We start from the raw sequence: 15,285 nt of genomic DNA on the forward strand, positions 1-15,285 counted from the left end.
ATAAAGCAGACTCCCCCTGACTACCTGCTGCCCCTATTTGATAAAGTAGACTCCCCCTGACTACCTGCTGCCCCTATTTGATAAAGCAGACTCCCCCTGACTACCTGCTGCCCCTATTTGATGAAGTAGACTCCCCCTGACTACCTGCTGCCCCTATTTGATAAAGCAGACTCCCCCTGGATACCTGCTGCCCCTATTTGATGAAGTAGACTCCCCCTGACTACCTGCTGCCCCTATTTGATAAAGCAGACTCCCCCTGACTACCTGCTGCCCCTATTTGATAAAGCAGACTCCCCCTGACTACCTGCTGCCCCTATTTGATGAAGCAGACTCCCCCTGACTACCTGCTGCCCCTATTTGATGAAGTAGACTCCCCCTGACTACCTGCTGCCCCTATTTGATGAAGTAGACTCCCCCTGACTATCTGCTGCCCCTATTTGATAAAGTAGACTCCCCCTGACTACCTGCTGCCCCTATTTGATGAAGCAGACTCCCCCTTGGGTTAGATATTAACATCATAAATACAATTATCAAAATGATCAGGACAATCAGTAGTGAAAAGTGGGGTGGATTAGAAATGAACATCAGTAACAACCAGGATGAAGGGTGGGGTTGGATTAGAAATGAACATCAGTAACAACCAGGATGAAGGGTGGGGTTGGATTAGAAATGAACATCAGTAACAACCAGGATGAAGGGTGGGGTTGGATTAGAAATTAACATCAGTAACAACCAGGATGAAGGGTGGGGTTGGATTAGAAATGAACATCAGTAACAACCAGGATGAAGGGCGGGGTTGGATTAGAAATGAACATCGGTAACAACCAGGATGAAGGGTGGGGTTGGATTAGAAATGAACATCAGTAACAACCAGGATGAAGGGTGGGGTTGGATTAGAAATGAACATCAGTAACAACCAGGATGAAGGGTGGGGTTGGATTAGAAATGAACATCAGTAACAACCAGGATGAAGGGTGGGGTTGGATTAGAAATGAACATCAGTAACAACCAGGATGAAGGGTGGGGTTGGATTAGAAATGAACATCAGTAACAACCAGGATGAAGGGTGGGGTTGGATTAGAAATGAACATCAGTAACAACCAGGATGAAGGGCGGGGTTGGATTAGAAATGAACATCGGTAACAACCAGGATGAAGGGCGGGGTTGGATTAGAAATGAACATCGGTAACAACCAGGATGAAGGGTGGGGTTGGATTAGAAATGAACATCAGTAACAACCAGGATGAAGGGTGGGGTTGGATTAGAAATGAACATCAGTAACAACCAGGATGAAGGGTGGGGTTGGATTAGAAATGAACATCAGTAACAACCAGGATGAAGGGTGGGGTTGGATTAGAAATGAACATCAGTAACAACCAGGATGAAGGGTGGGGTTGGATTAGAAATGAACATCAGTAACAACCAGGATGAAGGGTGGGGTTGGATTAGAAATGAACATCAGTAACAACCAGGATGAAGGGTGGGGTTGGATTAGAAATGAACATCAGTAACAACCAGGATGAAGGGTGGGGTTGGATTAGAAATGAACATCGGTAACAACCAGGATGAAGGGTGGGGTTGGATTAGAAATGAACATCAGTAACAACCAGGATGAAGGGTGGGGTTGGATTAGAAATTAACATCAGTAACAACCAGGATGAAGGGCGGGGTTGGATTAGAAATGAACATCAGTAACAACCAGGATGAAGGGTGGGGTTGGATTAGAAATGAACATCAGTAACAACCAGGATGAAGGGTGGGGTTGGATTAGAAATGAACATCAGTAACAACCAGGATGAAGGGTGGGGTTGGATTAGAAATGAACATCAGTAACAACCAGGATGAAGGGTGGGGTTGGATTAGAAATGAACATCAGTAACAACCAGGATGAAGGGTGGGGTTGGATTAGAAATGAACATCAGTAACAACCAGGATGAAGGGCGGGGTTGGATTAGAAATGAACATCAGTAACAACCAGGATGAAGGGTGGGGTTGGATTAGAAATGAACATCGGTAACAACCAGGATGAAGGGTGGGGTTGGATTAGAAATGAACATCAGTAACAACCAGGATGAAGGGTGGGGTTGGATTAGAAATGAACATCAGTAACAACCAGGATGAAGGGTGGGGTTGGATTAGAAATGAACATCAGTAACAACCAGGATGAAGGGTGGGGTTGGATTAGAAATGAACATCAGTAACAACCAGGATGAAGGGTGGGGTTGGATTAGAAATGAACATCAGTAACAACCAGGATGAAGGGTGGGGTTGGATTAGAAATGAACATCAGTAACAACCAGGATGAAGGGTGGGGTTGGATTAGAAATGAACATCAGTAACAACCAGGATGAAGGGTGGGGTTGGATTAGAAATGAACATCGGTAACAACCAGGATGAAGGGTGGGGTTGGATTAGAAATGAACATCAGTAACAACCAGGATGAAGGGTGGGGTTGGATTAGAAATGAACATCAGTAACAACCAGGATGAAGGGCGGGGTTGGATTAGAAATGAACATCAGTAACAACCAGGATGAAGGGCGGGGTTGGATTAGAAATGAACATCAGTAACAACCAGGATGAAGGGTGGGGTTGGATTAGAAATGAACATCAGTAACAACCAGGATGAAGGGTGGGGTTGGATTAGAAATGAACATCAGTAACAACCAGGATGAAGGGTGGGGTTGGATTAGAAATGAACATCAGTAACAACCAGGATGAAGGGTGGGGTTGGATTAGAAATGAACATCAGTAACAACCAGGATGAAGGGTGGGGTTGGATTAGAAATGAACATCAGTAACAACCAGGATGAAGGGTGGGGTTGGATTAGAAATGAACATCGGTAACAACCAGGATGAAGGGTGGGGTTGGATTAGAAATGAACATCAGTAACAACCAGGATGAAGGGCGGGGTTGGATTAGAAATGAACATCGGTAACAACCAGGATGAAGGGTGGGGTTGGATTAGAAATGAACATCAGTAACAACCAGGATGAAGGGTGGGGTTGGATTAGAAATGAACATCAGTAACAACCAGGATGAAGGGTGGGGTTGGATTAGAAATGAACATCAGTAACAACCAGGATGAAGGGTGGGGTTGGATTATAAATGAACATCGGTCAGAATAAGAAAAAGCTAATGGACAATAGCGTTAACAATAACAGCAATGTCAGGTTTTTCTATCTCTCTCTCTCTCTCTCTCTCTCTCTCTCTCTCTCTCTCTCTCTCTCTCTCTCTGTCTCTCTCTCTCTCTCTCCCCCTCCCTCCCTCCCTCTATCTGTCCATCTCTCTCCCCCTCTCTCCCTCCCTCTATCTGTCCATCTCTCTCCCCCTCTCTCCCCCTCTCTCCCCCTCTCTCCCTCCCTCTATCTGTCCCCCTCTCTCCCCCTCTCTCCCTCCCTCTATCTGTCCCCCTCTCTCCCTCCCTCTATCTGTCCGTCTCTCTCCCCCTCTCTCTCCCTCTCTCTATCTGTCCGTCTCTCTCCCCCTCTCTCCCTCCCTCTATCTGTCCGTCTCTCTCCCCCCTCTCTCTCCCTCCCTCTATCTGTCCGTCTCTCTCCCCCTCTCTCCCCCTCTCTCCCTCCCTCTATCTGTCCCCCTCTCTCCCTCCCTCTATCTGTCCGTCTCTCTCCCCCTCTCTTCCCCTCTCTCCCTCCCTCTATCTGTCCCCCTCTCTCCCCCTCTCTCCCTCCCTCTATCTGTCCGTCTCTCTCCCCCTCTCTTCCCCTCTCTCCCTCCCTCTATCTGTCCGTCTCTCTCCCCCTCTCTCCCTCTCTCTATCTGTCCGTCTCTCTCAAGGTTGTTAGGTGTTCTGATCTCTAATATACTCTTGTCATTTATCCCATTTAGGCTGCTTTAGTATTCACTACACACTCTGCTTTAGCAGGAATACACACACACTATCTCTTTCTCACACACACACACACACACACACACACACACACACACACACACACACACACACACACACACACTCCACCTTCTTTTTATAGGGACACAGAGACAAAAAGCAAACTCATGCTCACCTTCATTTGAGCTCTCTGTTCTGTCTGCTCTAGTCTGTCTGCTCTGTTCCGTCTGCTCTGTTCCGTCTGCTTTCTCTGTCTGCTCTGTTCCCTCTGTCTTCTATGGTCTGTCTGCTCTTGTCTGTCTGCTCTGTTCCGTCTGCTCTGTTCCCTCTGTCTTTTTCTGTCATCTCTGTCTGCTCTGCTCTTGTCTCTTCTGTCTTTGAAGCAACACAAACATAGACAGACACGAGACGCACTCTACACACACGTACACATGGATGTTGTATTGTAGATATGTGGTAGTAGAGGTCTGAGGTAACACACTTAATGTATTGTAGATATGTGGTAGTAGAGTAGTGGTCTGAGGAAACTAATGGGGATCCATAATAAATCCCAGGAAGAGTAGCTGCTGCCTTGACAGGAACTAATGGGGATCCATAATAAACCCCAGGAAGAGTAGCTGCTGCCTTGGCAGGAACTAATGGGGATCCATAATAAACCCCAGGAAGAGTAGCTGCTGCCTTGGCAGGAACTAATAGGGATCCATAATAAACACCAGGAAGAGTAGCTGCTGCCTTGACAGGAACTAATGGGGATCCATAATAAACCCCAGGAAGAGTAGCTGCTGCCTTGGCAGGAACTAATATTGATCCATAATAAACCCCAGGAAGAGTAGCTGCTGCCTTGGCAGGAACTAATGGGGATCCATAATAAACCCCAGGAAGAGTAGCTGCTGCCTTGGCAGTAACTAATGGGGATCCATAATAAACCTCAGGAAGCGTAGCTGCTGCCTTGACATGAACTAATGAGGATCCATAATAAACCCCAAGAAGAGTAGCTGCTGCCTTGGCAGGAACTAATGGGGATCCATAATAAACCCCAGGAAGAGTAGCTGCTGCCTTGGCAGGAACTAATGGGGATCCATAATAAACCCCAGGAAGAGTAGCTGCTGCCTTGGCAGGAACTAATGGGAATCCATAATAAACCCCAGGAAGAGTAGCTGCTGCCTTGGCAGGAACTAATGGGGATCCATAATAAACCCCAGGAAGAGTAGCTGTTGCCTTGGCGGGAACTAATGGGGATCCATAATAAACCCCAGGAAGAGTAGCTGTCGCCTTGGCGGGAACTAATGGGGATCCATAATAAACCCCAGGAAGAGTAGCTGCTGCCTTGGCAGGAACTAATGGGGATCCATAATAAACCCCAGGAAGAGTAGCTGCTGCCTTGGCAGGAACTAATGGGGATCCATAATAAACCCCAGGAAGAGTAGCTGCTGCCTTGGCAGGAACTAATGGGGATCCATAATAAACCCCAGGAAGAGTAGCTGCTGCCTTGGCAGGAACTAATGTGGATCCATAATAAACCCCAGGAAGAGTAGCTGCTGCCTTGACAGGAACTAATGGGGATCCATAATAAACCCCAGGAAGAGTAGCTGCTGCCTTGGCAGGAACTAATGGGGATCCATAATAAACCCCAGGAAGAGTAGCTGCTGCCTTGGCAGGAACTAATAGGGATCCATAATAAACACCAGGAAGAGTAGCTGCTGCCTTGACAGGAACTAATGGGGATCCATAATAAACCCCAGGAAGAGTAGCTGCTGCCTTGGCAGGAACTAATATTGATCCATAATAAACCCCAGGAAGAGTAGCTGCTGCCTTGGCAGGAACTAATGGGGATCCATAATAAACCCCAGGAAGAGTAGCTGCTGCCTTGGCAGTAACTAATGGGGATCCATAATAAACCTCAGGAAGCGTAGCTGCTGCCTTGACATGAACTAATGAGGATCCATAATAAACCCCAAGAAGAGTAGCTGCTGCCTTGGCAGGAACTAATGGGGATCCATAATAAACCCCAGGAAGAGTAGCTGCTGCCTTGGCAGGAACTAATGGGGATCCATAATAAACCCCAGGAAGAGTAGCTGTTGCCTTGGCAGGAACTAATGGGAATCCATAATAAACCCCAGGAAGAGTAGCTGCTGCCTTGGCAGGAACTAATGGGGATCCATAATAAACCCCAGGAAGAGTAGCTGTTGCCTTGGCGGGAACTAATGGGGATCCATAATAAACCCCAGGAAGAGTAGCTGTCGCCTTGGCGGGAACTAATGGGGATCCATAATAAACCCCAGGAAGAGTAGCTGCTGCCTTGGCAGGAACTAATGGGGATCCATAATAAACCCCAGGAAGAGTAGCTGCTGCCTTGGCAGGAACTAATGGGGATCCATAATAAACCCCAGGAAGAGTAGCTGTTGCCTTGGCAGGAACTAATGGGGATCCATAATAAACCCCAGGAAGAGTAGCTGCTGCCTTGGCAGGAACTAATGGGGATCCATAATAAACCCCAGGAAGAGTAGCTGCTGCCTTGGCAGGAACTAATAGGGATCCATAATAAACCCCAGGAAGAGTAGCTGCTGCCTTGGCAGGAATTAATGGGGATCCATAATAAACCCCAGGAAGAGTAGCTGTTGCCTTGGCAGGAACTAATGGGGATCCATAATAAACCCCAGGAAGAGTAGCTGCTGCCTTGGCAGGAACTAATGGGGATCCATAATAAACCCCAGGAAGAGTAGCTGCTGCCTTGGCAGGAACTAATAGGGATCCATAATAAACCCCAGGAAGAGTAGCTGCTGCCTTGACAGGAACTAATGGGGATCCATAATAAACCCCAGGAAGAGTAGCTGCTGCCTTGGCAGGAACTAATAGGGATCCATAATAAATAAAATTGAAATATGAATTAGTGTGATGGAGATGTGTGTGGCTGCGTGTTTATTATTGGGTTTGATGGCGTTTTAACGTGTGTGTGTATTAATAATGTGTGTGTATTGATAATGTGTGTGTATTGATAATGTGTGTGTATTGATAATGTGTATGTATTGATAATGTGTGTGTTAGGTGAGCCCCGTCCCATGCCACCGTCGAGGCCCTTTCTCCTGTAAGCGTGTCTGTGGTCGAACCCTGACCTGTGGTAACCACAGCTGCAGCAAGGACTGTCACCGCGTCACCGCGACAACCAACAAACTACAGGTACGTAGACAGGCGGTTTGTGTTGGCGGGAGGGTTTGTGTGTCTGTCTCCTTCTCTCCCCCATCTCCTTCTCTCTCCTTCTCTCCCCCTCCCCTCATCTCCTTCTCTCCCCCATCTCATTCTCTCCCCCTCCCCCCTTCTCCTTCTCTCCCCCTCGTCTCCTAAAAAGAAAAACCCTTGAATGAGTAGGTGTGTCCAAACTTTGCTCCCCCTCGTCTCCTTTGCTCCCCCTCGTCTCCTTTGCTCCCCCTCGTCTCCTTTGCTCCCCCTCGTCTCCTTTGCTCCCCCTCGTCTCCTTTGCTCCCCCTCGTCTCCTTTGCTCCCCCTCCCCTCGTCTCCTTTGCTCCCCCTCCCCTCGTCTCCTTTGCTTCCCCTCGTCTCCTTTTGCTCCCCCTCGTCTCCTTTGCTCCCCCTCGTCTCCTTTGCTCCCCCTCGTCTCCTTTGCTCCCCCTCGTCTCCTTTGCTCCCCCTCGTCTCCTTTGCTCCCCCTCGTCTCCTTTGCTCCCCCTCGTCTCCTTTGCTCCCCCTCGTCTCCTTTGCTCCCCCTCGTCTCCTTTGCTCCCCCTCGTCTCCTTTGCTCCCCCTCGTCTCCTTCTCTCCCCCTCGTCTCACCCTCGTCTCCTTTGCTCCCCCTCCCCTCGTCTCCTTTGCTCCCCCTCCCCTCGTCTCCTTTGCTCCCCCTCGTCTCCTTTGCTCCCCCTCGTCTCCTTTGCTCCCCCTCGTCTCCTTTGCTCCCCCTCGTCTCCTTTGCTCCCCCTCGTCTCCTTTGCTCCCCCTCGTCTCCTTTGCTCCCCCTCGTCTCCTTTGCTCCCCCTCGTCTCCTTTGCTCCCCCTCGTCTCCTTTGCTCCCCCTCGTCTCCTTTGCTCCCCCTCGTCTCCTTTGCTCCCCCTCGTCTCCTTTGCTCCCCCTCGTCTCCTTTGCTCCCCCTCGTCTCCTTTGCTCCCCCTCGTCTCCTTCGCTCCCCCTCGTCTCACCCTCGTCTCCTTTGCTCCCCCTCCCCTCGTCTCCTTTGCTCCCCCTCGTCTCCTTTGCTCCCCCTCGTCTCCTTTGCTCCCCCTCGTCTCCTTTGCTCCCCCTCGTCTCCTTTGCTCCCCCCTCGTCTCCTTTGCTCCCCCCTCGTCTCCTTTGCTCCCCCTCGTCTCCTTTGCTCCCCCTCGTCTCCTTTGCTCCCCCTCGTCTCCTATGGGGTGCATTCAGGCTGTAACCAGAACATGTGTAATACGTGAAGGAGGTTATGAAGGGTTATGAATGCTCTGTGAAGGCACTGCCTATAATAGTCTTCAATTACTCTCCCTAACACACACACACACGTGAACCTGTCTTCACTCACTGGAACAGTCTTAGCAGCGGAGAGGTCCAGCGTTCGGTAAGGATTCAGGTATCTGGTGATTTAAAGGCATTAGGTGAAGCCTACCTGGGCATTCCTGGGTCAGTGCATCTGTACGTGTGTGTGTGTGTGTGTGTGTGCGTGCGTGCGTGCGTGCGTGCGTGTGTGTGTTTAGCGTAGCCCTAGGTTTCCCGAGGTTACGTTCAGAGGGAATGTATTCCAGGGCAGAATGAAATATTCCAAGCGTGTGCGGAATGTCTCTCATGATTGCTTCTGTGTTCCTGTCACGCTGTACGTTGTTACTCCGGGGTAGACGGGACCTAGTGTTACCACCTCTGATACCAGACTGACACGGTTAACACGGAGAGGTGATAGTGCCGGGGACGATGGGGACAAGGGATTCTGTTTTTCCGTTCAGCAACGCTCGTTAGGATCAGGTGGAGACGTGGAGAAACCCTTTTTAAGCACCCCTCCTCTCCTGCACACGAACAGTTTGTCTTTGCAGGAAGGACAAACGCAATTTTTTGTTGTTGTTGTCTGCGAACGGAATGCCCCCCGAGCTCATTCTACCCCCTGTGACATCACAGCCTACTGTGCACCGGAATATGGCGGAACAACTCACGCTCTCGCCTCCATCTTGGATCGACTCTATGCTCCTTCTGGAACTTTCCACTGTGGAATGCTCTTGTGACATCACAGCATGGCACTAAGTCCTGTTTCGTGATTGGTGGAGAGGCTGGCGATGGCCGAATTTGGCGATGAACTTTATCACAACACGTGTGTGTGTGTGTGTGTGTGTGTGTGTGTGTGTGTGTGTGTGTGTGTACACACAGATTATCAGGGCTGGGAAATGCCAGGGACCTCATGATACGATACTTAGGTGCCGATACGATATTGTATTGTGATTTTCACAGTTGAATATGTTTCTGCGATTTGATCTTCCAAACATATTGTTCTCAGTAGCAGCTTCAGAGGGACAGAGAGAAAACCGGTTTTGAATCAGTCATGGAAATTAAAGTGCTGAAAACAAAATGGGCTCCTTATTTAAAAGGAAGATGGAGAAACAGCTGTGAGGGAACGATAGTGGCCTTGTGGTGCAGGTACAGCCAACTAGCGCAAATAAATCATATTAAATCATATACATAATATTGCCATATTGTCAAAACGATACGATAGCTCATCAAAAATAATGTCCCGATATGTAACTATCAGTTGTATTTCTCCCATCACTACAGATGTTTGTGTTGACTAGTGATGAAAGTGTCTGTTGTATTATTATACATGACCTGTCAATCAATCAAGTTTATTTTATATAGCCCTTCGTACATCAGCTAATATCTCAAAGTGCTGTACAGAAACCCAGCCTAAAACCCCAAACAGCAAGCAATGCAGGTGTAGAAGCACGGTGGCTAGGAAAAACTCCCTAGAAAGGCCAAAACCTAGGAAGAAACCTAGAGAGGAACCAGGCTATGAGGGGTGGTCAGTCCTCTTCTGGCTGTGCCGGGTGGAGATTATAACAGAACATAACCAAGATGTTCATAAATGACCAGCAGGAATAGCAGCAAGGCCAGGTGGACTGGGGACAGCAAGGAGTCATCATGCCCAGTAGTCCTGACGTATGGTCCTAGGGCTCAGGTCCTCCGAGAGAGAGAAAGAAAGAGAGAAGGAGAGAATTAGAGAGAGCCAAGATTTTCAAAATGTTCATAAATGACAAGCATGGTAAAATAATAATCAGGAATAAATGCCAGTTGGCTTTTTATAGCCGATCATTAAGAGTTGAAAACAGCAGGTCTGGGACAGGTAGGGGTTCCATAACCGCACTGTCCATAACTGTCCATCTGACTGTAGTCAATAGATTATCTACAGTATATTAAAGGGACAATGGGATTCAGGCTGTTTTAGCTGATAAACAGCCACTCAAATGTAATGGGACAAAGTCCTGTTGATCTCTAAGGGGCATCTTAGAGAATAATTATCGATATATACTACATGGCCATAAGTATGTGGACACCTGCTCGTCGAACATCTCATTCAGAAATCATGGCCATTAATATGGAGTTGGTCCTCCATTTTTGCTCTACTCTTCAGGGAAGGCTTTCCACTAGATGTTGGAACATTGCTGCTATAACAGCCTCCACTCTTCTGGGAAGGCGTTCCACTAGATGTTGGAACATTGCTGCTATAACAGCCTCCACTCTTCTGGGAAGGCTTTCCACTAGATGTTGGAACATTGCTGCTATAACAGCCTCCACTCTTCTGGGAAGGCTTTCCACTAGATGTTGGAACATTGCTGCTATAACAGCCTCCACTCTTCTGGGAAGGCTTTCCACTAGATGTTGGAACATTGCTGCTATAACAGCCTCCACTCTTCTGGGAAGGCTTTCCACTAGATGTTGGAACATTGCTGCTATAACAGCCTCCACTCTTCTGGGAAGGCATTCCACTAGATGTTGGAACATTGATGCTATAACAGCCTCCACTCTTCTGGGAAGGCTTTCCACTAGATGTTGGAACATTGCTGCTATAACAGCCTCCACTCTTCTGGGAAGGCTTTCCACTAGATGTTGGAACATTGCTGCTATAACAGCCTCCGCTCTTCTGGGAAGGCTTTCCACTAGATGTTGGAACATTGCTGCTATAACAGCCTCCGCTCTTCTGGGAAGGCTTTCCACTAGATGTTGGAACATTGCTGCTATAACAGCCTCCACTCTTCTGGGAAGGCTTTCCACTAGATGTTGGAACATTGCTGCTATAACAGCCTCCACTCTTCTGGGAAGGCTTTCCACTAGATGTTGGAACATTGATGCTATAACAGCCTCCACTCTTCTGGGAAGGCTTTCCACTAGATGTTGGAACATTGCTGCTATAACAGCCTCCACTCTTCTGGGAAGGCTTTCCACTAGATGTTGGAACATTGCTGCTATAACAGCCTCCACTCTTCTGGGAAGGCTTTCCACTAGATGTTGGAACATTGATGCTATAAGAGCCTCCACTCTTCTGGGAAGGCTTTCCACTAGATGTTGGAACATTGAATCTATAACAGCCTCCACTCTTCTGGGAAGGCTTTCCACTAGATGTTGGAACATTGCTGCTATAACAGCCTCCACTCTTCTGGGAAGGCTTTCCACTAGATGTTGGAACATTGCTGCTATAACAGCCTCCACTCTTCTGGGAAGGCTTTCCACTAGATGTTGGAACATTGATGCTATAAGAGCCTCCACTCTTCTGGGAAGGCTTTCCACTAGATGTTGGAACATTGATGCTATAACAGCCTCCACTCTTCTGGGAAGGCTTTCCACTAGATGTTGGAACATTGATGCTATAACAGCCTCCACTCTTCTGGGAAGGCTTTCCACTAGATTTTGGAACATTGCTGCTATAACAGCCTCCACTCTTCTGGGAAGGCTTTCCACTAGATGTTGGAACATTGCTGCTATAACAGCCTCCACTCTTCTGGGAAGGCTTTCCACTAGATGTTGGAACATTGATGCTATAAGAGCCTCCACTCTTCTGGGAAGGCTTTCCACTAGATGTTGGAACATTGAATCTATAACAGCCTCCACTCTTCTGGGAAGGCTTTCCACTAGATGTTGGAACATTGCTGCTATAACAGCCTCCACTCTTCTGGGAAGGCTTTCCACTAGATGTTGGAACATTGCTGCTATAACAGCCTCCACTCTTCTGGGAAGGCTTTCCACTAGATGTTGGAACATTGATGCTATAAGAGCCTCCACTCTTCTGGGAAGGCTTTCCACTACATGTTGGAACATTGCTGCTATAACAGCCTCCACTCTTCTGGGAAGGCTTTCCACTAGATGTTGGAACATTGATGCTATAACAGCCTCCACTCTTCTGGGAAGGCTTTCCACTAGATGTTGGAACATTGATGCTATAACAGCCTCCACTCTTCTGGGAAGGCTTTCCACTAGATATTGGAACATTGATGCTATAACAGCCTCCACTCTTCTGGGAAGGCTTTCCACTAGATGTTGGAACATTGATGCTATAACAGCCTCCACTCTTCTGGGAAGGCTTTCCACTAGATGTTGGAACATTGCTGCTATAACAGCCTCCACTCTTCTGGGAAGGCTTTCCACTAGATGTTGGAACATTGCTGCTATAACAGCCTCCACTCTTCTGGGAAGGCTTTCCACTAGATGTTGTAACATTGATGCTATAAGAGCCTCCACTCTTCTGGGAAGGCTTTCCACTAGATGTTGTAACATGGAATCTATAACAGCCTCCGCTCTTCTGGGAAGGCTTTCCACTAGATGTTGGAACATTGCTGCTATAACAGCCTCCGCTCTACTGGGAAGGCTTTCCACTAGATGTTGGAACATTGCTGCTATAACAGCCTCCACTCTTCTGGGAAGGCTTTCCACTAGATGTTGGAACATTGCTGCTATAACAGCCTCCACTCTTCTGGGAAGGCTTTCCACTAGATGTTGGAACATTGCTGCTATAACAGCCTCCACTCTTCTGGGAAGGCTTTCCACTAGATGTTGGAACATTGCTGCTATAACAGCCTCCACTCTTCTGGGAAGGCTTTCCACTAGATGTTGGAACATTGCTGCTATAACAGCCTCCGCTCTTCTGGGAAGGCTTTCCACTAGATGTTGGAACATTGCTGCTATAACAGCCTCCACTCTTCTGGGAAGGCTTTCCACTAGATGTTGGAACATTGATGCTATAAGAGCCTCCACTCTTCTGGGAAGGCTTTCCACTAGATGTTGGAACATTGCTGCTATAACAGCCTCCACTCTTCTGGGAAGGCTTTCCACTAGATGTTGGAACATTGCTGCTATAACAGCCTCCACTCTTCTGGGAAGGCTTTCCACTAGATGTTGGAACATTGCTGCTATAACAGCCTCCACTCTTCTGGGAAGGCTTTCCACTAGATGTTGGAACATTGCTGCTATAACAGCCTCCACTCTTCTGGGAAGGCTTTCCACTAGATGTTGGAACATTGAATCTATAACAGCCTCCACTCTTCTGGGAAGGCTTTCCACTAGATGTTGGAACATTGCTGCTATAACAGCCTGCTGGGACTTGCTTCCATTCAGCCACAAGAGTATTAGTAGTGAGGTCGGGGACACATCCGTCACTCTGATCCTCAACACCCTCAGGGGTGCCTGCTCAGCCCCCTCCTCTACTCCCTGTTTACTGCACGACTCCAACACCGTCATTACATTAGCCAAAAACAACAGTGGATCTGATCACCGATATTGCATTGCACCTCCACTCACCACTGCTACTCTCTGTTGTCATCTGTGCATAGTCACTTTAATAACTGCCTACATGTACATATTACCTCAACTAACCGGTTGCCCCCTATATATAGTCTCTCTATTGTTATTTCACTGCTGCTCTTTAATTACTTGTTACTTTTATCTCTTATTCTTATTTTTTTAAACTGCACTGTTGGTTAGGGGCTCGTACGTAAGCATTTCACTGTATTCTGCACATGTGACTAATATGATTTGATGTTGGGTGATTAGGCCTGGCTCGCAGTCAGCGTTACAATTCATCCCAAAGGTGTTAAATGGGGTTGAGGTCAGGGCTCTGTGCAGGCCAGTCAAGTTCTTCCACACAATTTTACTTTTTACTCCCTTTTTTCTCCCCAATTTCGTGATATCCAATTGGTAGGTACAGTCTTGTCCCATCCCTGCAACTCCCGTACGGACTCGGGAGAGGTGATGGTCGAGAGCCGTGCGTCCTCCAACACACGACCCTGCCAAGCCGCACTGCTTCTTGACACACTGTGTACTTAACGCGGAAGCCAGCCGCACCAATGAGTCGGAGGAAACACTGTACAACTGGCGACCGTTTCAGCATGCGCCTTGCCCGCCACAAGGACTAGCTAGAGCGCGATGGGACAAGGACATCCCAGCTGGTCAAACCCTCCCCTAACCCTGACAAGGACATCCCAGCCGGCCAAACCCTCCCCTAACCCGGACAAGGACATCCCAGCTGGCCAAACCCTCCCCTAACCCGGACGCCACCTCCCTGGGATCTAACCCGGGTCTCAAGCATTGCTGCGATGCCTTAGACCGCTATGCCACTCGGTAGGCCCCGACAAACCATTTCTGTATGATCCTCTCTTTGTGCGCGGGGGCATTGTCATGTTGAAACAGGAAAGGGCCTTCTCCAAACTGTTGCCACAAAGTTGGAAGCACAGAATCATCTAGAATGTCATTGTATCCTGTGTCATTAAGATTTCCCTTTACTGGAACTAAGGGGCCAGAACAAAGAAAAACATCCCCAGACCATTAGTCATCCACCAAACTTTACAGTTGGCTCTGTGCATTGGGGCAGGTAGCGTTCTTCTGGCATCCGTCAAACCTAGATTCGTCCGTCGGAGTCGCTGATGGTGAAGAGTGATTCATCACTCCAGAGAACGTGTTTCCACTGCTCCAGAGTCCAATGGTGGCGAGCTTTACACCTCTCCAGCCGACGTTTGGCATTGCGCATGGTGGTCTTAGGCTTGTGTGCGGCTGCTCTGCCATGGAAACCCATTTCATGAAGCTCCCGACGAACAGTTCTTGTGCTGACGTTGCTTCCAAAGGCAGTTTGGAACTCGGTAGTGAGTGTTGCAACTGAGGACAGACGATTTTTACACACTTCAGCACTCGGCGGTCCCGTTCTGTGAGATTGTGTGGCTTACCACTTCACAGCTAAGCCGTTGTTGCTCCTAGACGTTTCCACTTCACAATAACAGCACTTACAGTTGACCGGGGGCAGCTCTAGCAGGACAGACATTTGACGAACTGACTTGTTGGAAAGGTGGCATCCTATGACGGTGTCACGTTGAAAGTCACTGAGCTCTTCAGTAAGGCCATTCTACTGACAATGTTTGTCTATGGAGATTGCATGGCTGTGTGCTCAATTTTATACACCTGTCAGCAACGGCAAATCCGTGTGTATATTGATT

General features: G+C 48.3%; 1 protein-coding gene across 3 annotated transcripts in view; it reads left to right on the forward strand.

The window, feature by feature from the left end:
* The window catches only part of nfxl1 (nuclear transcription factor, X-box binding-like 1), a 136,749-nt gene that overhangs the window by 85,155 nt on the left and 36,309 nt on the right, over positions 1-15,285 (forward strand). For all 3 annotated transcript variants that reach the window (XM_071334229.1, XM_071334230.1, XM_071334231.1), the window contains exon 17: positions 6,895-7,026. In XM_071334229.1, the coding sequence (XP_071190330.1) occupies positions 6,895-7,026 (132 nt within the window). The remainder of the gene's footprint in view (positions 1-6,894; positions 7,027-15,285) is intronic.

This window comes from Salvelinus alpinus, chromosome 11 (assembly GCF_045679555.1).
Source record: "Salvelinus alpinus chromosome 11, SLU_Salpinus.1, whole genome shotgun sequence".
NCBI classification, from domain to species: Eukaryota; Metazoa; Chordata; class Actinopteri; order Salmoniformes; family Salmonidae; genus Salvelinus; species Salvelinus alpinus.